We start from the raw sequence: 26,731 nt of genomic DNA on the forward strand, positions 1-26,731 counted from the left end.
CTTCATTCGCTTAATTTGAGGTGTGTCCTGGAAAACACATGACAACCCTCTGATAGAGGCTGCAGTTCACTAGAGACACTAGTGTGTGTGTGTGTGTGTGTATGTGTGTGTGTGTGTGTGTGAGTGAGTGAGTGAACGAACAGAAAAGTCTGAAGAATAGAAAAAAATAGAAAATACAATCCATTGCACCTTCAGTACTACAGCAAGCAATTCTACCACTACAATTACTACTACTACTACTACTAATAATAATAATGATAATTAATACTTATTTATTTATTTATTTACCTTTCGGCATATGTAATGAGATATTGAGGTGAAAGTAGAAATACTTTGCATGTTAAACACTTTGAACCCTTTAAAACAGCTGTACGCTTTGCCAAAGCGACAGCCATCAGAACACAAAAGCGCTCAGGCACGAAACAGACGCTTCTCTTCCTCACGTCATTTGGGGTCCTTGGACGTTGCATTCAGAGCCGTGTTCTATTTGGGAAAACTGAGCTAGTCAGTTAGCTAACGGGCGAACCTGAAGGCGCTCACGCTCTGCCACAAGAGTCTCCTTTGAAATGCCAGTTGCCCATGTTGTGGTACACTTTAGCAGGCTTTAGCTGAAAAGCAAGACCTCAAACCGCTTTTCCGCTGGACGTGGACAACGATCTCCCCGGGGGGGATTAGCTAGTTCGCCCCGTTAGCCTCCCGGTAATTGAGATTTGCTAACGTTAGCCAGCTGTATTGGAAAAAGCTAATAACAACAACAAGGCTCTGGAGCTGTCAGTAACCAGGTGCTGCCTGATTATTTTACTACATTTATTAGTTTGATGGAAGATAAAGGTTACTAGCTTCATCACATAGCTGCAACTCGTTTCCTCTCCCCCACCCCTTCATATTAAAGATATTCCCTAATGCTCAATAGTAAACATTAGCTGGCTAACGCTCAAGTTACAGCTGTAACTTCATTATCATTTCAGACATTCTGGAATATGGCTGAGTCCAGCGGCATTATTGAAGTCACTGTGAAGACTCTGGACTCCCAGAGCAGGAGCTACAAAGTCAGAGGCGAGGTAATGCTCTTACCCTGATCTAAAATACTGCTCTATTCAGACTCCTCTCTGCCCCTCCCGTTTTCAATGACAGGCAGTGTAACGTGTGTTGTCCCCCAGCTGACAGTGAAGAAGTTCAAAGAGCACATAGCATCGTCAGTGGAGATCCCAGTAGACAAGCAGAGGCTCATCTACCAGGGCAGAGTGCTGCAGGATGACAGAACGCTGACTGAATACAGTGAGTACATGAAACCTGCCAACCTGCAGTTAGTGCTACAGTGAACTGGAGCGGCATGATTTGGGACGAACAGTGAATGTGTTTTTATAACCTGCAAAGGATAGGGAGGTGGATTTTTCACCTCAGCGCATGCATAAATAAAAATTAAATAAAAATTTCCACCACTCTTAATGTGGGATGACCTTTTTTTTATTTCTTCACAGCAATCATTGTGACCAGGCAAGGCAACTTTGTTTGTGTAGCTGCTACACATTTCAAACACGGAGGCTATTCAAAAAAGATGAAAAGATACAATAAAATGAAAACAATTGAGAATGAAACCAAACGAGGGAAGCTACAGGATAAGATAAAAAAAAGACAGCACAAAGGTTCAGTAAAGTGTAAAGTACATTCAAATAATGTTTAAGAGAATGCAAGGATATGTAAATATAAAGTATTACAATGCACATTAATTGGATTGCCATAATTGCTGGAACACAGCCACCTTTAATATCATTAGCTCCGCTTGTGTTTTTGTTTTTCCCATAATAGGTCAAATTTTTGAAAGAAACAAAAGTTTTTCCAAATATGTATGTGTAATGTCTGTTGCATTGACATTTTCAAGTCATGTTTTTTGGTGTGAAAATGAAATGAAAATGAAAATGCAATCTGTCAGTCCTCTCATCCAGGCGGGTCTTCAGTTAGGACGTCACTTCCTCATCCAGTGTGACTTTGGTTCATTAACATTTACAAATTCCACCTACCGACATGGGCCAGCTTTACGTGCCAAACCGCCCCTGTGACAGACAAACGCTGCTACTTCCGGTTGGCGTGTAAAGCTGGCCGAGGTCGGTAGGTAGAAACTGGTTCTAATGTTTTTACAGTATGTAAAGAAGTCCATCCCTTTGTTTCTCTCTCAGATGTAGATGGGAAGGTAATCCACCTGGTGGAGCGTGCCCCACCTCAGGCCACCATGTCCAGTTCTGGGGGTTCGGGTGTTTCCACCGGGAGGGCAGAGGGTGGAAGCAGCGGCAGCAGCAGCAGCAGCCACACCTCCACCTCCTCCCAGGGTGCACCGCACGACCGCAACGGCAACAGCTACGTGATGCTAGGGACCTTCAACCTGCCCGTCAACATCATGGACCCCCAGCAGATACAGGTGTGTGTGTGTGTGTGTGGGGGGGGGACCCTGCTGCATGCAAGCTAACATTTCACGATATTTGTCTATGAAGGGAAGAATGGTTGCATGCTTTGTGACAGCTGGGATTTGTTCCGTAGATGTCCGTTCAGCAGATAATGGCTGGAGTTGGTGAAGCTGGAAGGAATGCCAGGGTCAGCACCAGCTCCGGGGTAAAGGCTCATCATTCACCATCATCATTTCACCAATCTTTTCAGCCCCTTTGGTCCCACTCTTCTTTGTGAAGCTGACAGATGTTTACATGTGTAGAACAATGGCTCGGTGGACATGCAGATCAACTTGGACCCGTCAGTGCAGAGCGAGGCCAGGATGAGGCTGCAGCTGGCTGAGAACCTGCTCAGAGACGCTTGCTCTCTGATCAACCGGCTGGAGGTACAGGACCACAGTGCTGCTTTTTGATACTTACGGTAGGCTGTTATTTACAGCCGGATAGCATTGTCACTCCTTATCATAGCTAGGTGGTAGATCATCAGAGTAAGTTAGGCTACTGAGAAGTGGCATCATCATCATGTTAATTTTCGTGGATTTTTGTTATTCCAGAGTTTTCCCTCTTCTTTTCATTTTGTACGTTCCATTTATGTATGTGATTTTAGCTTTGGCCCTACAGTTCCCATCATGCTCCGGGTGATGATATAAACAGGAAGTGTACTGTACAGTTGAGCCCCATTTTTTAAATATATATCTTAATACTCCCGATGCAGTATTAGGATTACTATGAGTGGGGGGGGAAAAAACGTGAAAAATAGTTAAAGAAGAAAAAAATATGCCGTCTCTCTTGAATGTATCAAATGAGGGGATGTGGATGAACTTAAACTACAGGTTTCACCAATAAACACCTCATTGTCATAGATTTATATTTATCAAGATATTGAAAGTGAAAAAAATAAAACCCATGATATGATGCATTAGTCACATAACTACTGACTTTATTGTCTCATCATTACCATTTTTTTTCTCAAAACACCACAACATCATTCTCTCTGTAGTCTCAGATTTTTATCTTACTCTTGAATACTATGTAAAAGCCCGAATGCTACCTCAGCTGCTGTTACTTCCTGTTTGCGCTGTAACTATGGAAGAAAAGGGTTTGTTTGTTTTTTTTGGGTTTTTTTTACATTTCTAAACAGATCTTTGGATGTTTATTGTCAATGAATGTTGGATGACACTGGTACATCATGCTGATTCCTCCAGTATGTGTATAACCCTAAACCCCATGTGTGTTCTAGGGTTGGGCCGGTGGCTCACAGTCATCGACCACTGAGCCCCCTACCAAGGAATCATCCACTAACCCTAACCCCCTTCAACCTCGTTGACCACTAAAACCACTAAAAGTGCCATGAAAGCTTTGCGCATATTCAGACCAGGGTAGTGCATGAGGCTGCGAGAAAGAAACAAAATGAAACGCAACCCGACGTCACGCCACCGCCGCAGCCAATCACATAGACCGCCGATCAGACCAGAAGACGCCCACGAGAAGAAGAACCTTGTTGGCAAACTGCTTTTAAGCGCATTACCGCCACCCTCTGGATTTCGGGGTTAAAGTTACTGCTCCTTAAAAGAGCCATGCTGCTCTCATAACAGCACAGGCTGTAGGGAGAGTAGGTGAGGATGGGCTGTGAATGGGCTCAAATATGCAACAAAAAAAACAAAAAAAAGTTTTTCTCCAATAAGAGATGAGAAGAGAAAACCCCATAGCTGTGCACGTTTCCCAGGAGCTCACTGGCTCGTCAGATGGATGCTTTCAGCGTTCCGTTTTCACATCACTTTAATGAGTGCGCAGGTGCGTTCGTACGCATTGTGATGTGTTCATGTGTTGTAGGGAGTGTCCGGTGACAGCAGCTCCCATTCACAGCCAGAGGCGCCTCAGCCCTCTTCTTCCACGCTGCCGTCTTCCTCGTTCGTTAGAGGGGCTGTAGCATCACCACCACCACCACCACCCATGGACACCAGCTCTCCTCCTGCTCCATCCTCCTCCACCTCCACCCAGACTGAGGGACCAGCCAGCACTGGGCCCAGGTAAGTCGGGAGTTGTGGACTGAACTGGATCCCATTAGCACCTGGTATTAACATGTGATTTGTATCTGGAATGCGTGGTTGTGGAGAATGACATCCAATGTATGGGTCTTTGCATTTGCGCAGGTTGTTAAAACGCGTTCTTGTTATGTCGATTGTGATTGGATCTCAGTATACAAATTAGTTAGTCTGGCGAACTTTTCGGGCGTCATACATTGTTAAATCACTTTTCGCAAGGGAAGACTTGCTAGCTACCGCTACTACTACTACTTGAGCCAGCTGGGAGAGGCTGAGTTAGGTGACCTTTCAACTAGCTGGCGGATTTTTTTTCCCTAAAGAACGTGGTCACGTTTTATGGATTGCATATACGCCTGGCTGAGATCCGATCACAATGTGAGCCCGACCACCTCCAAATGTGATCTGGCTCATCCAATCACAATGCGTTCCGCACGCATTTGCACTTGGCATGTGTTTTTCCTTATGCAGATAATGATAATGGGGGTGGGAATCTCCAGAGGCCCCCCACGATACAATATTATCACGGTATTTAAGTCGCGATACGATGATATTGATTTTTTAAAAACATTTTGTGACATGCGATTTATTACCCCTTTTTCAACTGCAAATTATGGCCCCAAAGGAAAACTTTGTCAGCATCTGTTTACCCCCCCCAGATAATGTATCCAGATGCAGATCGCGTGTTAATGCGCAATGTACATGGGTTAAATGGTTCTGGTGGAACCAAAATACTCACTATCACGGTTTTGCAAGTACGTCATGTTCCATGAATTTCAAAGGAAAAGCATAATTTGAAAGTACGGTCAACGTAATTGCCGATTACATTAAGTTTCAAGCCACTACATTGTATTCCCTTGAAGAGCACTGTGGGTGCCTCTTCTTCAGAATTCTTTAATAAAAAAAAAACAAAAAAAAACCTTTATTTAAACTGTCAACAATGACACACGGGTCTCATTGTCAAGAGAGACCTGGTCAACAACACAACACAAAGTTACAGCCAGACAGAACATTCAATACAGAGACAGAAACAGACCACAAATCATAAGAGTGACAAGGGCACGAGTGCCAAAAAAGTTGTCGGATTTTTTTTAAACCGCGTGCAAGAGCAAACCCCCACAGACGCTCTGCCCAGATTTTGCACGAGCAGTTTAAAACCCTCTAAGGGAATCGTACTGGGCTGAGGGGGCAGAGTAGGAGAAGGCCTTTACAGAAAATGAACAGACAACAAAAACAAAAGAAGAGAAATTCTCCGTAAAAAAAAGTAGGACCTACAATCTTTGTACAAAGAAGCTAAAAGTCACTGACTGCAGTGACTCCTCAGTGTTGTGAAATAAGAACCACAATCATGTCCACCCGCAGTGCCCTCCCTCAAGCACTGAACCAGCCAGTAGCATGGCTCATGGGTGGTGGGTTGTGGTTCAATCATGTCAGTCATCGCAGCTTCTTCTTCTTCACTTGTCATGATTAAGAATGCCCATCATTCATTGTGTCCACCTTGTGCATGCTTTAATATGTAGAAACATACAAGAGGAAAGCTTTCGTGTCTTGTTGGAATATGATTCATAAAAATGGACATAGTAATCATTTTTAAGCGAGGTCCAATAAAATGTTTGTATGTTAAAAACAAATACATTTTATGTAGAATAAGACTCAATTGTCATGTCTGTTTGCTTACCAACAACAACAACAACAACAACAACAACAACAACATGATGGCGAGCAGATTTTAGTTTTTATTTTAATTTTCTACCAAAGTGTGCTTGTAACATTCAGACTAGAGTGGATCCAGACATCATTACATCGTCTCTCTAATCGTAGACATGACCTCTGGTATCACCGAACAACACGGCGCTCATCGTCAGGGCTTTCGTGGTGCTGACTCCTCCCCTCCTGCCCCTCTGTTTTGTCCTCAGTCACCCGAGTCCGGCAGAGTTTGTGGAGGTTCTCTCTGAGGTCAGGAGGGTGGAAGAGAGGTTACGTCCCTTCCTCGAGAGGACCCACTCAATTCTCGGAGCAGCCACCTCAGCAGACTACAACAACAATGTAAGGAGGACGTGCATCACAATATGAAAAAAATTGACGGCGCACATTCAAAAAATGTAACTTGCTTACTGACGATCATGCGGGCAAACATTTAAGCAATTTTACGCAAAGTTATCTGTGTAATGAAATGCTATTAGTGGTTGACGGTTTCAAGTCATGTCCTATGTCCCCAATTTCATACTACATACTGACTGTATACAGGTATGTACTATATACTAGTATTTACACAGTTTACAGTTACAAGAAATCAACACGCTTCATTGTTTTATACGAACAGGAAATTATGTAAAACTTGCGCCCTCAGACGTCAATCAAACAGAATTTAGAATGCCACAGCCAATTAAACTTTACAAAGAGTTGGTAAACTGTTAGTTGTTTCACCACCATCCACAATTAGTTGTAATTTTTCTAGCTGTGAGCAGCTCCTTCATTTTGTTTGTGCATTGCATTGCGGGAGAGTAGTGTCCATCAACGGCACACTTTTAGGTATTCTGTAGTGGGAACACACTACATAGGGTGCATGCCAATCCCCTTACTTGATTGTTCCTCGCTCTTCGCTTGTCTCCATCGTTCTCCGCTCCGCCATCATGAATTCCGTTGCGATGCTCTTATTTCCGCTCTGAGGATGGAAGAGGGATCTCCGAGGAGACATGAGCGAGGAAATACGAGACCAGCCGTGGCTGAAGTGTTTTACCGGACCCGACACACTCGGACTCATCTGAAACCAGATCGCAAACATCACGCAGTTATATCAAAACACAGACAAGTGATAGAATCAACTCAAGACTCTCGCGTTTCAGATTTAGTTATACCCTGTGGCCCCTGGGTCCTTCTTCTGCTTTCCTGAATTCACCCCTGGGACAGAAAATCCATAAACAACAACGCATGTATAAAATTACCGCGGTAGTCCCCAGCAGAAGCAGTTTAAAAACAGTGACTGTTTTACATAAACTTTTATTTTTCATACATATGTGTAATATCTAGCTAGGGCATAGTTGTCAATCAAAGATACCACTATATTATCAAATATAACATGATTACATTCATCACATTTGTATCATGTTACATTGTGGATTACAGTGGATTGTCCAAAGCCGTTCTCGTTTTTGTCGTCTTCATGCACAGACCCAGGAAAGAGAGGAGGATCAGCGCGTTCTCAACCTGGTCGGAGATGCCCTGCGCCTCCTCGGCAACACCTTAGTAGTCCTCGGCGACCTACGCTGCAACCTGGCGACCCCTCCTCCGCGCCACCTGTACGCGGTTCGCCCCGTGGCCCACTACACCCACCCTGTCCTGCTCCAGGCCGGTCTGCCACACATGCCCATTCCAGTAGGTCCCACGCTGCACTGCTTTTTCTGTGTGGAATAGTGTTGTTTTCAAAGAGTTACGGTGATAAAAGAATAACTTTAATTCAGGTAGAAAGAGCGCTATATGGAGCCCCAAGTGCAAAGGGTGTAATTCCTTAGTCATTTATGAAGGCTCGTCTGATATCATTGGTCTTTTTTCTGCTCAGCTTTTACACATTTTTAACTAGATAGCAGCCAACGTGGTGCAGTTAGGGTTACCTACTGTACTTTTTTTGTTTAAACCACTTACTTTGTCACATTTTCTCAACCGCTTAACTAATCTGGAAGAGAAAAGACAGATAAATGGCAAAATTGTGAACAACTATTAGAACATAAGCTTTATTTCACACATCTGTAATTTCTGTATCATTTCCTGGACAGAAAAAAACCTAATTTGGCGTTAATTGTAGTTCAGGTTTTGAGACAGTTGTTTGAGTTGAGTTGTTTGTGGCGAGTGTAGAAACGGTTGCTGATTTCCAGAAGAATTTCCCTGAACGATTTGAAATTTACACTTATTATTGGAAGCTATATTTCATGTGTGTTGAATTGTATGCTGCCTGTAGACACATCTTTCCAAGAATTAGTACTGAATTACATAATCCGTTCCAGTAAACCTCCTATGAATTGACATCAACACATCAGTTCCTTTTGTAGAAAATTATAGGAAACTGTCGGACACATAAAAAAACAAAACAAAAAAAACATCACTGAATATGAACCCAAGTACTGCTATACTTACTGTTGTTGTTGTTGCAGTGTAATGGACAATATGTATTTTCAAATATGGGTTGCAGTGAATGGGGTTAAACTGGCCTTATCTCAAAGCAAATATTTAAAGTACTGGTTATTATTTCAGGTAATTCAAACATCTGCCAGTGTGCAGTGATTCTGCAAATAAACCAAAGGTAATGTGAGGTAAGATTTTCCTGACGCTGGCTTGAAGGGTCTTCGGAAATTCTTCATCAAACAAAAACAAAACAAAACGGTTGCCCTGGACGTCCTTTTCACGGCCTCAGTTGCCCACAAGGATTACGTTGCAGCCGTTGCAGCCTGCTTTCGGCTGCCGGCTAAGGGGGGGGGCCCAGGTTTAAAAAATATCATGAATTCCCTTTAACTCTTGGGATATCTTTAACCTGTGTGTGTTGTAAATATATTAAAAGTACATTTTCCTGCAAGTGGAAGACACAAACTTCACTTGATGTTCCCTCATTCATGGGTCATATTAATCTTTAACACATACAGTGCATCCGGAAAGTATTCACGGCGCTTCACTTTTTCCACATTTTGTTATGTTACACCCTTATTCCAAAATGGATTAAATTAATTTTTTTCCTCAAAATTCTACACACAACACCCCATAATGACAATGTGAAAAAAGTTTTTTTGAAATTTTTGCAAATTTATTAAAAATAAAAAACTAAGAAATCACATGTACATAAGTATTCACAGCCTTTGCCATGAAGCTCAAAATTGAGCTCAGGTGCATCCTGTTTCCACTGATCATCCTTGAGATGTTTCTGCAACTTAATTGGAGTCCACCTGTGGTAAATTCAGTTGATTGGACATGATTTGGAAAGGCACACACCTGTCTATATAAGGTCCCACAGTTGACAGTGCATGTCAGAGCACAAACCAAGCATGAAGTCAAAGGAATTGTCTGTAGACCTCCGAGACAGGATTGTCTCGAGGCACAAATCTGGGGAAGGTTACAGAAAAATTTCTGCTGCTTTGAAGGTCCCAATGAGCACAGTGGCCTCCATCATCCGTAAGTGGAAGAAGTTCGGAACTACCAGGACTCTTCCTAGAGCTGGCCGGCCATCTAAACTGAGTAATCGGGGGAGAAGGGCCTTAGTCAGGGAGGTGACCAAGAACCCGATGGTCACTCTGTCAGAGCTCCAGAGTTCCTCTGTGGAGAGAGGAGAACCTTCCAGAAGGACAACCATCTCTGCAGCAATCCACCAACCAGGCCTGTATGGTAGAGTGGCCAGACGGAAGCCACTCCTTAGTAAAAGGCACATAGCAGCCCGCCTGGAGTTTGCCAAAAGGCACCTGAAGGACTCTCAGACCATGAGAAACAAAATTCTCTGGTCTGATGAGACAAAGATTGAACTCTTTGGTGTGAATGCCAGGCGTCACGTTTGGAGGAAACCAGGCACCGCTCATCACCAGGCCAATACCATCCCTACAGTGAAGCATGGTGGTGGCAGCATCATGCTGTGGGGATGTTTTTCAGCGGCAGGAACTGGGAGACTAGTCAGGATAGAGGGAAAGATGAATGCAGCAAAGTACAGAGACATCCTGGATGAAAACCTGCTCCAGAGCGCTCTTGACCTCAGACTGGGGCGACGGTTTGTCTTTCAGCAGGACAACGACCCTAAGCACACAGCCAAGATATCAAAGGAGTGGCTTCAGGACAACTCTGTGAATGTCCTTGAGTGGCCCAGCCAGAGCCCAGACTTGAATCCGATTGAACATCTCTGGAGAGATCTGAAAATGTCTGTGCACCGACGCTTCCCATCCAACCTGATGGAGCTTGAGAGGTGCTGCAAAGAGGAATGGGTGAAACTGCCCAAAGATAGGTGTGCCAAGCTTGTGGCATCATATTCAAAAAGACTTGAGGCTGTAATTGCTGCCAAAGGTGCATCAACAAAGTATTGAGCAAAGGCTGTGAATACTTATGTACATGTGATTTCTCAGGTTTTTTATTTTTAATAAATTTGCAAAAATCTCAAATAAACTTTTTTCACGTTGTCATTATGGGGTGTTGTGTGTAGAATTTTGAAGAAAAAAATTAATTTAATCCATTTTGGTATAAGGCTGCAACATAACAAAATGTGGAAAAAGTGAAGCGCTGTGAATACTTTCCGGATGCACTGTACATAGCTGAAGGTTAGGGTTAGGGATTGGTGTGGTGACCAGAATTTGGGCCTGATACCTGAAATGTCAACACTCATTGGACAAGCAGAGGGACTTTGTCAGGCCTTTGGACGACATATATTTCCAAACTAACGCGCGTTTCTCCTCCAGATAAACTTGGGGACAACAGTGACCATGACATCGAATGGGAGACAGGCAGCCGAAGGACAACGCCAGCCCTCTCAGGGAGCTGGCCAATCAGATCAGCAGGCTACAGGCCAGGCTCCGCCTCTTCAGTCAAACGGAACCACTCATCAACAAGGGCCGGGAGGACCCCGAGTGATCCGGATCACCCACCAGACCATGGAGCCTGTCGTCATGATGCAGATGAACATCGATGGTATGTGTGCTGCCGTGTCATCGCAGAACCTGACTACGTGTTAGTCAGACCGACGGTCACGTGGGCCTCTGTTATTTGTGTATTTCAAGCAGAGTAGAGTGTGTGAAAGTTCTGGATCCCAGTCACTGAGACAGATGAAAACCATTAACTTCTTACCTCAACTGCAATAGCAGATATGGATCATTTTCAAAATGCAGAAATGGGTAAGGAAATTCATTCAAAAAAAAAAAAAAAGAAAGTAATATATTGGGATAAGGACTAGTCTGGCTCACCGGATGTTGGCTGCTGGGATAAGTCTGGCGACTATTTCGCCATTCTCCTTCCCTTTCCGCCATCTGCCCGTTACTGATTTCAAAGTCCCTGTCGCTACGTGAAATGACATCAGCGACCTCCGATCCAGCAGCCTGCGTGCTGAAAACAAAGATTGACAAAGATTTGGATCGTCTGTGGTTTTAATGGGTCCAGCGAGCTCCTCCAGAGCTGAAGTGTAGGTGGGCTTCACCTCGAGGACACTGAGGATCAAGTTATCTTCCTCTTTTTTTTAACAGTAAAGTTGTAAAATCACATAGTCTGCATATGTAGACACACAACACACACACACACGCACACACGATTTTGTAAGGGCATCGTCGCTGCATCCTGGGCTCAGTGCCGCACGACAATGGGTTGAGCCAGACCTGTCTCCAAAGTGTGGAGACATAACGTACAGAAATAAATGTGGACATGGAAAAAAAATACAGATATATATATATACACATGGAAAGATAACAAGGGACAGTAGTGTAGAGAGTGGAGAAAATGACTGTGCTTATGCATGACCTCGACACAAATGATATAAAACTGTATTCTCAGTGAAGAAGGGATACTGTATGTAGGTAAAGAGATGACAACAATTGTAAAACAGAGGTTGCACTCTTTATTTATTTATTTTTAGTTACTTATTCATTTGTGTATTTCCCAAGTCCCTTTGGGGGCCCTCATAACACTGAATGTCATGAGGTAATGAAATTTGTACCGTTTCCGTTCCTCCATTTCATCGGCTATCACTCGACAAAAGGTTGCACAATGTAATTGATTTGGCTCAAAGAAAATGAATGAACAAGTAGGATTGTTGATCCTATTACATCCAACAATTACAAGTATTGTAGGTACATAATATTCAGATATTCTCTAGCTGGAGCTGACACTATCCATCATTCTCTCCAGCAGGTGGCCAACATTTGCTAAACCAGCACCCGGAGGCTTTGTCAGTATAAAGAAGACTTCTAGAGTTGCCGCAGGGATAATGTATCTTTGTAGGCCAACCCGGAAGTTAGCACCGCCCTGGTGCCCTCGACTAAAAGCCAATGGGATTGTTCCGTGGGATTTGGGATTATTGCAGAAAATAAATTCTGTGGCAAAACAAATCTTTATGATTCTTACATGTTTTGTTTGGCCGAGATAATCTTCACTAGTGAGCACCACTTTTAGCGTAAATGGAATCGCCAGAAGTAAAAAGCTAACGTTAGGCTATAAAGGAACTACAGCACTTCAACGTCACCACCGCTAAGCTTCACTTTTAAGAGACTATAGATAGATATAGATATACAGACAGATAGATATAGAGTATAAACACGACGAGGCTGTAAAGGCGGACTAGTGAGTAGATGACTTTCCGTGTTTCTGCATGAAGACGTTTAATGTCCGCGACAACCTCTGTAGTCTCATTTAGCCGCTTGTTAGCAACCACCTTTTTTAAGACACGTAAAAAGCTTCAAGATTCACGAGTTGGGGTGTCTACTGGCATATTTTACATCGTAGAACAAAACATCAAAATCTCCATAACCACAGACCTTATTTCAGGCATCTAACCAAAAACCCACTGACTTCCAGACGAGGGAACAGTGAACTCGGGTTCCGGGTTTTTGCGGCACATCACTCAATCCTAGTGCAGACTGGTTTCTAGCTTTGGAGATATAGTTTGGTCTGTGAATTCATCGGAAGGCACGTGTCTGGTCCCAGTCGCGTGTTGCTCGTCTGTCTCTTCCCCTCTCTATCCACTGTGTGTGGTTCTGTTTGACGAGGGGAGCACCACCCCCCTCCCTGCTGTGCTCTCACAGCTGTAAAGCCGATGTGATGTCTGCTGTGATTTCTTATTGTGTTGAACAGGTGAGTCAGCTGCCGGGTCTCAGGTTCCAGGACAGGCTAATGCTGCAGGTCCCGGACAGCTCGGTGAGTGCTGCTCTGTGATTGGGTAGTCTGTTGCTGTGGTAATAGCTGTCGCCTCCTTTAAAGATGCAGAGGTTGCTTTAGAGATCTGCTTTTCAGGACAAACCTCTCTCTGTTTCCAGGGGTGACTCCCGTCCACCTCCCAGGTCTGCCCCCTGAGTTCATGCAGGCCATTGTGCACCAGATCTCCCACCAAGCTGCTGCCATGGCCGCTGCAGCCTCGGCGGGCCACCCGGCACAGATGGCGCCTGGCCCCGGCTCCACACCCAGCGCCGAGGGAACTGCTTCCCCACAGCCGCCCCACCCGGCTCAAGCCAGGGTTGTCATCACCAGACCGTCCTTCTCCCCCCGCGTCCCTCAGCCTGTGGGAACCAGGGGAACCACCATCAACCTGAGGGCCACAGTACCCACAGCTGGCCAGCAGCCGGGACAGGTAACACCGACACAGTGGACAAGGGGCCATTAATCTTATTTTCATAGACTGTATGTAAAGATGGGCGACATGACAGCTCCCCAAAAGTGAAGCCAAAAGCAGATGGGACGTGGGCCAGATGGGACGTGGGCCAAACAAAAAAAAAATCAATCAAATAATTTTTTCCCGCCAAAAATGGCGTCTGTCATTTCAGGTAGTTCTCATCACGCTGATGTTTGCTCAAGTGTTCATTTTTCTGAGCAGTTTGGTTTTAATTCGCTATTGGATGCTATAAAAAGCATGGTGAAACGTCGTGATTGACAGCTGTGATTGACTGTGGTGTGCTCACGGTTGGGTCGGGCGGGGTGTATGGGCGGGACCTCCACAGCGGCCGTGTCCCGGGAGAGTTTGCCTTCATTTTTGTACAGTGGGAGGGAGTGGAGACGCGTCACCATCTTTACATGCAGCCTATGTGTCTGACCAAAACACAAAGATGCTAAATGTAAATCACTTAAAGTTGGCAATATTTGCCAATTCATTTTCTATCAATCAGCTAGTAATCAGCTAATCGCTGCAGCTACATCCGACAATGTATTGAATAATACAGATTAATGAACTGCTTGTTTATCTCTGGCCCCCTTTTTTTTTGTTTTGTTTAAACCTCTGTGAGCAGGGCACACCTCTGGCTCCCTCCTCCCTCAGCCAGATGATCAGCGGTCTGGTCGGACAGCTCCTGATACCAGGTCAGTGTCACAAACCGAGTGTTTTCACTATGACAGACAGAGTCAGTCAGTCAGTACTGGCATATAAAAAATAAAAAAAAGCTTCCCCACCAGATTAACAGCGCACGATCATATTTGTGAACCAGCTCTCATTGACTCGTCTTCTACTGACAGCGGCTGGTAAAACATTGCTCGACTCAACGTTCACTCGCTAGCTTTTTGTAGCGCTTTTGACCGAAGTCCGCACCTAGGTCACGTGATGACACCTGAGCAAGGTCAATTTATGGAAGAAGACCATGGGATATGGGGTATCATTTCACTATTGAAAGGTATTAAAGCAACTGTCAATCACCCCGTACTGTTAGACGCAACTGAAACGGCTGTTGGGAAATTTTGTTCCTCGTGGCAAATCGCATTGGTCCACATTTGTTGGAGGTCCCTGTTGGGAAAGAGTTTGGATATTGCAGCGCAAGTTCCTTTTGACTGACAAAGTCAAAGAAATATCCATCCAAATGAAACGCTGGTGCATTTTTTTTTTTTAATTTCCTGTCACGATTTATGGCTGGTTACTTTGGGAAAATGCGTTGTTCAGGTTCGTCTCTGCTCGTGGTTTTATCGGATGTATTTGCTTATCATTTTGACCCAATGTTATATTCACACATCCAAATTCTTAAGCAAAAAAAGCCCAAACCTTTGAGAATGGACTGTCCATCTCAAGCAATACATTTCTTCCGAATCTGAATGTACAAACAAAAAAAAAAGCTGGAAAAGAAAATAATAATAATTGTAGTAAGCTTTGCAACTTTTTCATTACTTTTTAAAATGTTTAGTCCCCCCTGGCGTGTTTGTGTAGACTCATGTTGTTGTATACTCGTGATGTTTAAACTTGATGTATAACTCTTTCAGTAAAGTTTTTGGGGAAAAAAAAGAAGACCATGGGATATGGTTGAAAGCTCCACAAAAAGCAATTTAGTGAACCCAGAGTTTAGAGTAGTAGGAGACTTGACGCTTGCTATTGCGTGGGTGCAAGACACAATTCGATCATGGCGTTTTGATGACTTTGTGGGCGGGATAAGTCGGGCCGCCTTGCTGTCTTGGAAAAATGACAGACAGAGCCAGGATTACTTGGTTTGTACTGTACTGGTCAGGAGTGCTCGGGAGTGCGTCACCCGGCCCTGTAGCCCCCAAAGACTCACGGCCCTTCAGAAATGAACGTTTCCCATCACTCAACACTAAAGGAAGCTCTCTGTATATACACTCATCTCGGGCACACAATGGAATCGAAAAACACGGGAACGAATTGTATCTCGTGCATACGCAATAGCATTTCCGGTGTTTGATGTCTGTGATGTATAATATAGCAGTTTCTGGCCTGTCAACATTGTGAGAGGTCATTGTTCTCTGTAAACTGCATTGATTGGCGTTCTCTTGCAAGTAGGAAATGCTAAAAAGGGCCTTAAGGGGTTTTTGAAATAGCTCTTCTTGCAGCAGAACCTCAGGTATTCTGACTTTTATTACGGTGGTTCAAAGCTCCAAAAAGCACTGGGTCTTGCACTTTATAATGAACCTCTCTCTCCCTGGTTATCAGCACGTACTGCTAGTATAGTAGGCGGTTTTGAATACCAGCCAGAGTCTCCATCCCATATTTTGTCCGCCAGAGAGCACTGACAAGTTGACTTTTGTATAGCATGTCCCTCTCCGTATCATCGATATCAGAGATATCAGAGTATCTGTCGGGCTATACTTATGTGGTTTTTCTAACTCCTCCAGGTGATCCCACGTCCACGTCCTCTTCGACCAGCTCTCAGTCCTCCTTTTCCACCTCGTCTTCGTCTGATTCCTCCACCACCTCTCCTCCCCCTCCTTCTGCCAACACCTCTGGACAGACATCCACCCGCACCACCAGCACTACCACCGTGGGCCAGCCAGCAGAGGGCAACCCCGAGGGAAATCTGGCCCAGCTCCTGGGCTCCCTGCTGGGAGGAGTGGCCGGGCCAGGGGGTCCCGGCTCCGGACCAGCTCCCTCCATCACTGTGACGCTGCCGGGGGTCTTCCAGGGCATGTCAGACTTCGCACCGGTGAGTTCACCTTTAAGATGATACTTGCTCTCTCTTTGCAAACATTATGTGAACATTTGATGGTTGTGGACTTTTATGTAATTTATACACACATACATTCAAATTTGCCAAACCGGTTTGTTGTTCTCGCGCAGCCACCCGCCAGTGGCCCCAGTGCGCCAGTCCCCCCTCAGTCCGTGGGTCCTGCCCCGCCTCAGGCCCGCGACGGCGCAGGCGGAGACTCTCTGAGCCCGGAGCTGTTCACCGGCATCGTGCAGGGAGTGCTGTCTACCATGATGAGCTCTCTGGGGGCGCAGCAGGGCAACGGAGAGAGCATCGCCCAGTTCATCCAGAGGCTGTCCCAGACCAGCAACCTATTCACCCCAAGCTCCGGAGATGCTGTGGGTGAGTCGCAAAAATTGTGTGATCTGATCTTAGAACAGGAGAATGAATGTAACGGCCAGCTTTTAGTCAATACCAACCTCGTAGGCCAAAACCCTTTGAAAACGCATCACTATCCCAAAAACGAATTCCAAGTGACGTGTACCATGACTGTCACTGACGTGCTGAGAGACCGCCTCTCGTCCCGGCAGGGTTCTTTGGAGACCTGCTGTCCCTGGTGTGTCAGAGCTTCTCCATGGTGGACATGGTGCTGTTGCTCCACGGGAACGCCCAGCCTCTGAGCCGCATCCAGCCCCAGCTCACGGACTTCTTCGCCGAACACTACCTCCGGGGCAGAGAGCCCACTGAAGCCAACATCGCCGTAAGTGCTGCAGAGAGACCACCTCGCGGTTTGTCCACACACTGAGCGCCCTGATGTGTCGCTCATTTTTTTTTTAGATTAGGCTGTGATGGATCAGCGCATCCGTAAGGGTTTGTCCTCATCAAGAGTACGAAGACGTGTCTGCTCCCCCCCCCCGCCAGACAGAATGAAAATAGTTGACACTACTGTATATTACATTGGTCATGATGTCTTGTTGTCTTGTCTCGTCTCTCTCTGCAGACAGCAGCTGCGGACCTCATCAACGGACTGGAGGAGTACATAGCTGAGAGCTTCGTAAGGACAACTTCTTTCACACACACACACACACACACACACACACTACAGTCCATCTAATGTACTGTGCCTGTGTGCCAGAGGTATGTAGTGTGTGTGTGTGTGTGTGTGTGTTGTGTCCAGGCCACGGTGACAGTGCGAGAGGGAGTGGACATCATTCAGACCAACCTGTCTTTTCTCAGACAGCAGTTCACGCAGATGGCGTCTCACATCCTGCGCTGCACCGGTAAGTTCGCTTCCAGCAGCAGCACTCGGGGTTCAGTCTTTAACACCCCCCCCCCTTCCTCTGTGACCGAGCGGCTACATTCTGGAGGCACAGAGGCCTAATAGGTTTGTTAACGCCATCACTGGTGAGTTGTCATGGGATCTCTCAAGCTCTGGGTCCACGTTCAGGAAGCATGTCAGAGCAGGACAATCAGTCCTTCCGCCACGATTCTGAAAGCTAAATCTGGGTCTAGTTGTCTTTCCCGGCGGTTTGTGATTTGAAGCATCGGACGCGCGCTGCGTCCGGAGAGCTGTAAAAGCGAAAGTTTGAGTACTTGCAGACGTAGTTGCTCGTTGCCCTCCAAAAAATGATTCAGCTTTTGTCCAAACTGACCTTTCAATAAGTTAGCTTAGTCCTAAAAGTCGGTGTCACTGACAAGTTTTGGCTAATTAGGACCGATTTCCTACTCGGACCCACTTTTACCTCAAACTTTTAAAACTTAAAAGCTGATGATTTGTTCATTTTGTGTTATTCTGCAGGCACGTTAAACATGTAGCCACAGCGCTGCCTTGTTCCAGAAGAGGGCGTGACTGTTGTTTTTTTTTTGTTTTGTTTTTCTGTCTCCGGCCTCTTTCTTGCCGCAGATCACACGTTCGGCCCCCGTCTCCTGTTGCTGTGCACTCAGGGCCTGTTCGAGTGTCTGGCTCTAAACCTGCACTGCCTCGGAGGAGAACAGAGAGCTCTGACCGCGGTCATCAACCACCGCATCGTTAGTATAGCCTCATTTCTCTGACCACAGCATTGTCACTTTACTCGCGCGGTCACCAGTCAACGGCTTCGTGTCGCTGTGTGTGTGTGTTTGTGCAGAGGAGGATGTCTGCCGAAGTCAATCCCAGTCTGGTCAACTGGCTGACCAGCATGATGTCTATGAGGCTGCACGTCATTCTGGAACACAACCCGGTTACTGAGGACCAGATCCAGCGCTACGTCATTCATACACAGGTAACAAACAGTGATTGGTGAGCATACCCGGCAGCACACACTGTCTCCGGGCTTTTTCACACAAAATGAATATGCGCGTGACTACGCAAACACTGTGCTCCACTAAGGTTAAACCCAAAGAGTTCCAAAACTGCGATGTCATTTCAGGGGCAGCCGAACCAGAGGACGGAGGCTGAGGTGGATCCGCTATCGCAGGGTCCGAACGTGGAGGTGAGTTTGGTTCTTTTTTTTCTTTAAAGAGATTTGAATCTGAATCATTTCTGCCAGCTGGGGCGTCTTCTTAAAGGATCAGTCTGGTGTGGTTTCTATATATTTGGTTGTCATCAACAAATCCTATGCGGCCTCCGAGCCAAACTACCAATGTGTTGGTCCGGCCCTCTATACTTTCGGACTTGCCTACCCCGCCTGTGTTCACTTCCTGCTGGAAAAACACCTCACCAGTCTGTCACTGCACTCTTAAACAGCCTGGTCTTAAGCGTAAGTCGCTCGTACCTTGGCACTCTTAAGTTCCGACCTAATTGTTACGCCGGTTGCGCCATCTAGGCTTAAGCCTTCTTCTCGGTAAGACTGAGTGTAAATCTTACCTGCTTATTCAGGAGCAGGCGCAAGGTCAAAATGACATGGGGGCGTCTCGTGTATAGACTTTACGACGAGCTGGTTTTAGATGGCAGGGCAGACGTCAACTGGACACAAACGGCGACGAGGAGCTGATTGAGAGGTTCCGATCCCGCCGGAGGGATCTGTTTGAACTCATTGTCTCGTGCTGGCTGAACGGCTCTATTCATTTCCTAATCCTGATTAGCTCCAAATTAGCAAGACAGCAGGAGATTGTTAACGATGTCTCCTAGCAACGCTGCCAAGCAATAGCCAAAGATCGGACGTGGTTAAGACGAGGCTTGAGTTTGGTTGGCGTCCATTCTAAAGACTGCTCGTAACAAAGGCCGACTTTAGCAGTTAGGACCAGGCTTAGTAAAGATCCAGTTGGTGCAACCCAGTCTAGTTTTTAACAAACGTTACTCTAACAGGGGGACATTTGGCGCTGTAGCGAGTATGGTTAGGGGTGGGGGTAGGGTGTTGGTCTGGTCTGAAGTAAAGTATTTGGAAATAATTCACCGTTTTATTTCACTTAGAACAACAAAGTGTGGCAGAAAAAACATTTTGATGCAGAATTTTTTTTTTTGATTTATTATTATTATTCTCATGAACTCAAACAAAACAATTTGGATTATCACTCAAGCCACCCTTCTCAGGGTCAGACTCGCCACCTCTGACCACAGTACAGTTTGAACACTACGTGTGTGGATGCAGATGTAACTCAGCTCATGTAACCCCCCCCCCCCCCCCCCCCGTCAGATGGAGGAGGGTTTGTCTCCAGCTCCAGCCACCACAGCAGAGGAGGCCATGGCTTCGTCGGGGGCCGACAGCGGAGAGAGGGGAGCGTCCCCTGGAGAGAACACCGCCTCGTCGGGGGACACTCAGGGTCCTGCCGGGGCCGCGGCGGGACGGGAGGAGGTGGCCCCCGAGGTGGAGCAATGGACAGCGGCTGTTCCACCTGTAAGGAATGAGGTTGTCCCAGGACGATATGGAGACACAGGGCTAATGACTAATCAGGCTGATCTGTTCTAGGTTTGCAAACCAGCTCAGAACGGGAACTAACCCGTCAATCCGACCCAACCCGTTAATATAAGCCCTGTGACCTGACCCCCTACAGACCCAGAGTCGCCTGCTGGCCTTGGCAGTATAGAGCAATGCTGAGGGTGGCAGGGTGTTGTGGGGGGGGGGGTGTCATAATCAGTCATAATTGTCTCATTGCAGATACAGTCAATCACAACATCTTAACTAGACAGACTGGAAAACTGGGTCCTAAACTGGTTTCAGTTCTATTTACAGTTTTAAGCAAACAAAAGCAACACGTGGAGTTCCCCAAGGGTCCATTCTCAGGCCTCTCTTTTTAAAAAAAATTTATATTATCTTGTGTCTCTTGTCCTCCCGTCTTAAAGTCGCTTTATGTCTCACATAAAGTCCTCTGAACTGCCTTGACGTTGAAAAAGCGCCACACAAATAAACGTGCCTTTTTTCCTCGCCTGTACTGTAAACCATTCGCCACTGGTTTCATGGATTATGACATGTGCAATGTCTTGGGTCAGGAATGGGTTCCCATCATCAGGCACGACATGCTGTCTCAGAGGAAGATCAAAGCCCAGCCGCCGCTGTCCGACGCCTACCTGCACGGGATGCCTGCCAAGAGGAGGAAGGTGAGGGATTGCGGTTGGGGGGTTCAGTCTCACTTAACACGGCGACTGTGGGAAAGTGCCGGCTTCACTCTGCCCTCATTTGTTGTCAGGTTTGAGCCATGTTCTAAATCTGGCTGGTTGACAGTTACCTGCTAGCTAATAAGACAGAACAGAGCTCTTGGAAGTCCAGTCTTTGTGCTAAGCTACGCTAAAGAACGCTATTGTCAGACAGAGGGCAGTAACAGTGGTGTTTCCGTCTTTAGACAACCCAGTGTGAGGGGCCGCACCTGTCCCTGTCGGACGCAGTGAACCGGGCCGCTCGCGCCGCGGGAGTCCTGCCCGTCACTGCCCGTCACAGCCTGCAGGTGGAGCTGGAGAGGCCGGAGCTGCAGGAGGCGTACACCAAACAAGTAAATGCACCGTCACTAAACTGATCCTGGAGAGCATGATGTTTGTCATCTTAAGAGGGCTATTTTGCCCTTTTTTAAAAAAAAAAAAACTTTTGATTTTGCCTTTATATACCACACTAAAAAGTGTATACCAGGCCAGTGTTTGATATCGTTTTCTTCAGCACAACATCAACCATATGACATGACAATTATTTTTTAACTTTGGCGTACTGTATCAGCATATTGGACCCCAAAAACACACAAAACACATACAAAAATGATGTTTTTTGGGTTTTTTTACTCTCAAAACCAAGCATTTTAAAGGTTGCAAATGCAAACACAAGTTGCAAACACAAGTTGCAAACATGACGCGAAAGGTCAAGAAACAGGTGCAGCTGTCAGCTCCCTGTCTCATATTTCATGATAATTCCAGGGGCACATGTCGGTTTACCAGTAATAGGGAGTGCCCACCCTGATCTGTTCAAGTGAGAGGATAACCCTGATGATGTCATAGCGTTGTCATCGGGGTAATCCGCCCTCGGGTTTTGGAGACGGAACACCTGCGTTACAAACTGAAGGTGTTGAGTTTGAAAGACTTTATCCAGTTGCGTTATGGGAAACGTAGGGTTGAGTGTATTCGGAGCTTGATCCACACCAGATACCAAAAGTCACGAGGTGTCGGCCTCAGCTTTTAAGCTGTCTCTCCACAAAAGTCCACAAACTTTATGGAAGTGCACCTTTAATGTACTGCATCTACTGTGTGTATGCAGCGATTGCTATGTAATAACGTTTCATACAGTTTAGCGCTGTTTTCTGGTTCCGTTGTGAAAACTACAATTCTAAGAACATTCTTCCCTTGGCGCCTGTAAGGACCACAGACTGCATATAAAGATGGCCGACGCGTCTCCATTTGATCCCGATGCGTGTTTCAGCTGTATCGCCCAGCTCTACTCCACATACATTTCAAGCCAGCTTTGAATAACTGGAGAATCCAGACTTGTGTCACATCGACAGTCAAGTAAAGCACATTTAGTGATTTGCATACGAAGCCCCGGGGGGGAACTAGTTTTAATAAGCTGCCGTCTGTCTGTGTCCTCCCAGGTGAAGAGTGACATCAGGGAGCAAGTGAGAGACAACCCGGACTACAACATCCAGAGATTCCCCAACACACACCGAGCTTTCTCCGCAGAGGACTCCTAATCGTCCGCAGCACTGTGCCACAGAGGGACAAAAGGCCAGGTCCAGGACAGGATCTGCACACACTACCTTGCAGCATGGAACCGGTTCACGTAGTGTTTTAAACATCCTGTCGTAAACGTGGCCTGAAGGGACGAGAAAGCTCCTGACTTCACCGAGTGATTCCTGCTCCCCTGCTTTCAGAGAGTGACATCAGCCGCTGCGGTCTGGTTAGAATGGAAAAACCACCCAAGACTGTGGACCCTCCATGGCCACCTCATGCTAAAACATTCCCCCCCCTCGGCTCGCGGACACCTCTGAGAAACGAATGATGAAATCAGCAAGTGTTGTTGAATATAACATCTGACAACAGCAGGTCAGTGCAGAGGAGGACTGGGCTACAGGAAGAAAAAAAATCCTCTTCTCTGAAGGTCTGAAGCAGCCTGAGCATCATAGCTTGAGATTAGTATTAGGGCCACTGTAGAATAGACAATTGACTTGTAATGTTTTGAGAAGAAAAATGGAAAAGTTCGAAGAAAAAAAAGTCGTAATACTATGAGAACAAAGTTTTAAATAAAAAAAGAATAATAATAAAATGAGACGTTGGAATGTTGTGAAGAAAATGTGACAATAAAACGTCGTAATGTTATGAAAAAGTGACAATAAGTTGCAACGTCGCAAAGACAAAGATGGAATGTTACAAAGAAAAAAAGTCGCAATATTACGAGAATCAAGTCTTGAGGTCGCGAAGAAAGAAAAAAAAAAAAAAGTCCAAACGGGCTTCACTTTAAACTTCACAATATTTCAAGATTGAGGTCACAATATTAAAGTAAATATTAAAAAAAAAAAAAAAAAGATATATTGTCTGTCTTAGTAAAGTAGTAGGGACACTGCAAAAAAAACTCGCACTGTCAAAAGTGAGTGTTTTGCAAGGAAAAGTAGCAGCTATACATGCTTACAGTATATGGACTGTCAGAAAACGCCAAACATAATGCAACATGCAACATAATTGTATAAAATGTGGTGTTCTTTGCAATGTATTATGACATTTCCTCATAGAATTATGACTTTCTTCTCATTTCGAGGCGACTTTTCCCTCAAAATATTATATACCTGTACAGAGTTTTGTTGCCTGTCAGTGGTCCTGGTACTTCTGTCCTACATGGCGCAAATGTAGCTGCACTAAATATCTGTATAAGGCAAAACTGTAAATGAGCGCAAATTGTACATAGTAAGTGGGCTTCGTCAGTGTCAGTCAGGTAACCGGTGTTGCTTGCCATGGCATCAGATTTTATTTTATTTTATTTTTAGAATCGTGTAGTTCATGTTTGTATTTTAGGGCATTGCCTTTTATCATTGACACTGGTGTCAGCGCAGGATAACCTCAGCGATGGGGTCTTTGACCACGTGTTCAGCCGCAGTATAGTAGCCCGCCACGTGGCGGTAGGGATGTTTGTCTGACGCACAGCTGCAGCCCCCGTAGAAGGTTTGTCAAACTGTGAATGGTAATGCTCTGTGCTTGTTAACGTCACTGAAATAAATTCACTTCTGTTCAATATCAGTGTTTCTCAGCTGCTTCAATTTGTATGGAGCCCCACTTCCACTCCCCCGGTAATTGGTCTGGGATGGCGGACACCTTCCACGTGCAAAACGGAGTGGGAAGTGGGGAGGGAGAGGGTGTAGAGGTGGTTTGAGAAAGGCCCTATGAGAAAAATCAATAACGTATGGTATGCAATATCATATTTAGATAGACCTGAAAAAGTACTCCTCTGTAGACATGGTTCCATCAAGTCATTGTTTCCATCACTTAAAGGCTAGATTCAGATTTTGTTTTTCCAGTATCTGATGCATCTCTGACCTCAGAGCTGAGCTCAAGTCTAAAGCAGTAGTATGATGTTCATCACTTTTGTATTGAGAGTTTATCTGCCTGGGAGCAGGAATGTGCTCAGCAACATTTTAGTAATCTGTTGGTTGGATTGTGGGATAGCTTGTGTAAAAGTTGACATTTGGTGCAAGAGAAAATATCCCCAAAAAACCCCCCAAAAAACGTAACTTTCCAGGCAGAGCCACAAACACATCATGGTTCATCCTCTGGGGGCCAGAAATGACCATGTCAATCTGGTCTGTGGTTGTTGCGATCTCCTTCTCTGGACCAACGTGGACACAACGGTCTGACGCCGCCATCACCGTCCAAAAGTTGACAAATAACACACAACGCCGATCATTGTTGACCACAACTTTGTTTTATTCACAAGGGAGTTACTGCAGCAGTACATGTGGAGAACTAAGCGACACAGAACCCGACGAGTCGTGTTTCTTACACAGATATGACGGATAAATACACACCAGAGAACCACAGCTACTGTTACAGCATGCTTTATTGCTTTGGTTTGAAGAAGCACTAAAACATGATCGAGCTGCGTGAAACCGTGACGTCACGGCATGCGCTCGAGCGCGGCTACTCGTTTAGGACGCGACTTCAACCAAATTAAAAGTTGCCTTCGCATTCACTGAAGCATTAATGGCGGTCAGGGAAGTCCAGGGTGAGAAACGGCGAGAAGGAATGCGACGCAGCGATCTGTTACAGGTTATAAAACGTATGTAGCTACTCATTTGACAGGCCTACCGTGTATCAGTTTGTTCACTGAAAGGTGAAGAAAAACGTAGGAGCATCAAATCTTTGCCACCTCAGGTGGTAACTTACTGATGCATGACATTTCCAGGAGGTCTGACCCATGGACTGAGATGAACAGTGCGTGTAGCGATGTAGCTAACCAACGTCACCATGGCTGCCTGTCACTCTGGGTGAGTATTTGGTCAGTTTACCTAGCTGAAGCTAACGTTAGCCAACGAGGCTACAAGGTTACGTAGCTTCGGTTCGGCTGAGGTCCTTAAGCGACAGCGCGTGCAGCGTCATCGGTGTGTTCCTTTTGTGGGCATATTTCGTGAAATGAGCTGAAACCGGAGGTAAAGCAGAGACACACCTGCCGTCATGCACAATACCAATGAAAGCAACTGTGGTTTACACAAGTAGGCCTCGTGGACTGAACCAAAATACCTTCTTTGATCAGCAGTACTGCATCCAACACCCTTCCCGTCACTGTACGGTTTCAAATGGTCTCTCAAAAATAAGATTTTTCAGTCTACGTAGAGCTCAAGTTCATGAATATGTGCACTCTTGTGTGTATTCTTTTATTTAACTGTACTACGTGTGCTGGGACTGCTAGAACGCACTGCTAATGGCTGACAACCTCCCGAGTCAAACTTTGGCAAGTGTCTTTCTCACTCCACTTCAAAACAGGCTTGTTAAATTCCACGAAAACCGTCAAGTCCTCTTTGAGTTGATTTTAACACACTGAGAAATGATGTTAGTCTGCGTCGCGCAAGCGGTCGACTGGAGGTGACAGACACTCCAGCTTCTACCTGGGACCAGGCTCAGGTTGGAAATCTCTGATCCCGCTGAAGTGACGTTAAAAAAAGGGAAGGATTCAACATTTTGGGGAAAATGCACTTTTTCCACTTTCTGAGAGTACGGTGGAAAGACGGACGTCAATCTCGTGTCGGTGCGAGCTGGAGTCGGGGCCTGGTTAGCCTAGCTTAGCGTGAGGACTGGAGTCAGGAGAAGGCGGCGAGCCTGGCTCTGTCCGAAGTTCGAAAAGTGCGTCTACCAACGCCTCTAAAGCTCACTGAATAAAATGTTGCATCTCACTAGTTTATCAGACTACCCAGCAAAAAAAACAAACAACAAACAGCTGGCTGCATTGCCTGTGTGCCTCAAGCTGCGTACCTAAAAAGGGTTGTTTGCTGCTACTACTTTCTGTGGCATGTGCACAATCTACATGGAGTGCAACCCAGTTTGAAGGGTGGTTTTAGCGTGTTGGGCTGCCTATTCACTTGCGCACCCCAGTTTGTCACAGAAATGAACAAACCAGTGCGCACAAATGAATAGGCAGCAAGTTCGGTCAGTCGGCAAGTTGCCTCGAGCTACAAGCTACAATAGCTAACGCAGGGGTTTCTGGTTTACTTAGAAACACACGTTTCCAAATCTCTACAAATCCCGGGATTTTCCTTGAACACAGACATTGAGATTGACATCCATTTTCTCATCTTGCTCTCCAAAAGCAAAGCAAAGAAGCAT

General features: G+C 45.7%; 1 protein-coding gene across 1 annotated transcript; it reads left to right on the top strand.

Moving 5' to 3' along the window:
• The first annotated feature begins 755 nt into the window (after positions 1-755).
• Positions 756-23,167, top strand: bag6l (BCL2 associated athanogene 6, like). The gene is made up of 25 exons (XM_070921227.1): positions 756-782; positions 969-1,061; positions 1,161-1,278; positions 2,178-2,416; positions 2,536-2,607; positions 2,705-2,827; positions 4,275-4,471; positions 6,400-6,529; positions 7,655-7,858; positions 10,903-11,131; positions 13,462-13,772; positions 14,458-14,498; positions 14,549-14,553; positions 16,244-16,566; positions 16,650-16,935; positions 17,124-17,293; positions 17,534-17,587; positions 17,711-17,813; positions 18,437-18,561; positions 18,660-18,794; positions 18,942-19,004; positions 20,148-20,348; positions 20,942-21,049; positions 21,292-21,438; positions 22,519-23,167. The coding sequence occupies exons 2-25, from the start codon at positions 981-983 to the stop codon at positions 22,615-22,617; spliced, it is 3,564 nt and encodes a 1,187-aa protein (XP_070777328.1). The 5' UTR covers positions 756-782; positions 969-980; the 3' UTR covers positions 22,618-23,167.
• The last annotated feature ends 3,564 nt before the right edge of the window (positions 23,168-26,731 follow it).

Source organism: Enoplosus armatus, chromosome 16 (genome assembly GCF_043641665.1).
Source record: "Enoplosus armatus isolate fEnoArm2 chromosome 16, fEnoArm2.hap1, whole genome shotgun sequence".
In the NCBI taxonomy this organism is placed as follows: Eukaryota; Metazoa; Chordata; class Actinopteri; order Centrarchiformes; family Enoplosidae; genus Enoplosus; species Enoplosus armatus.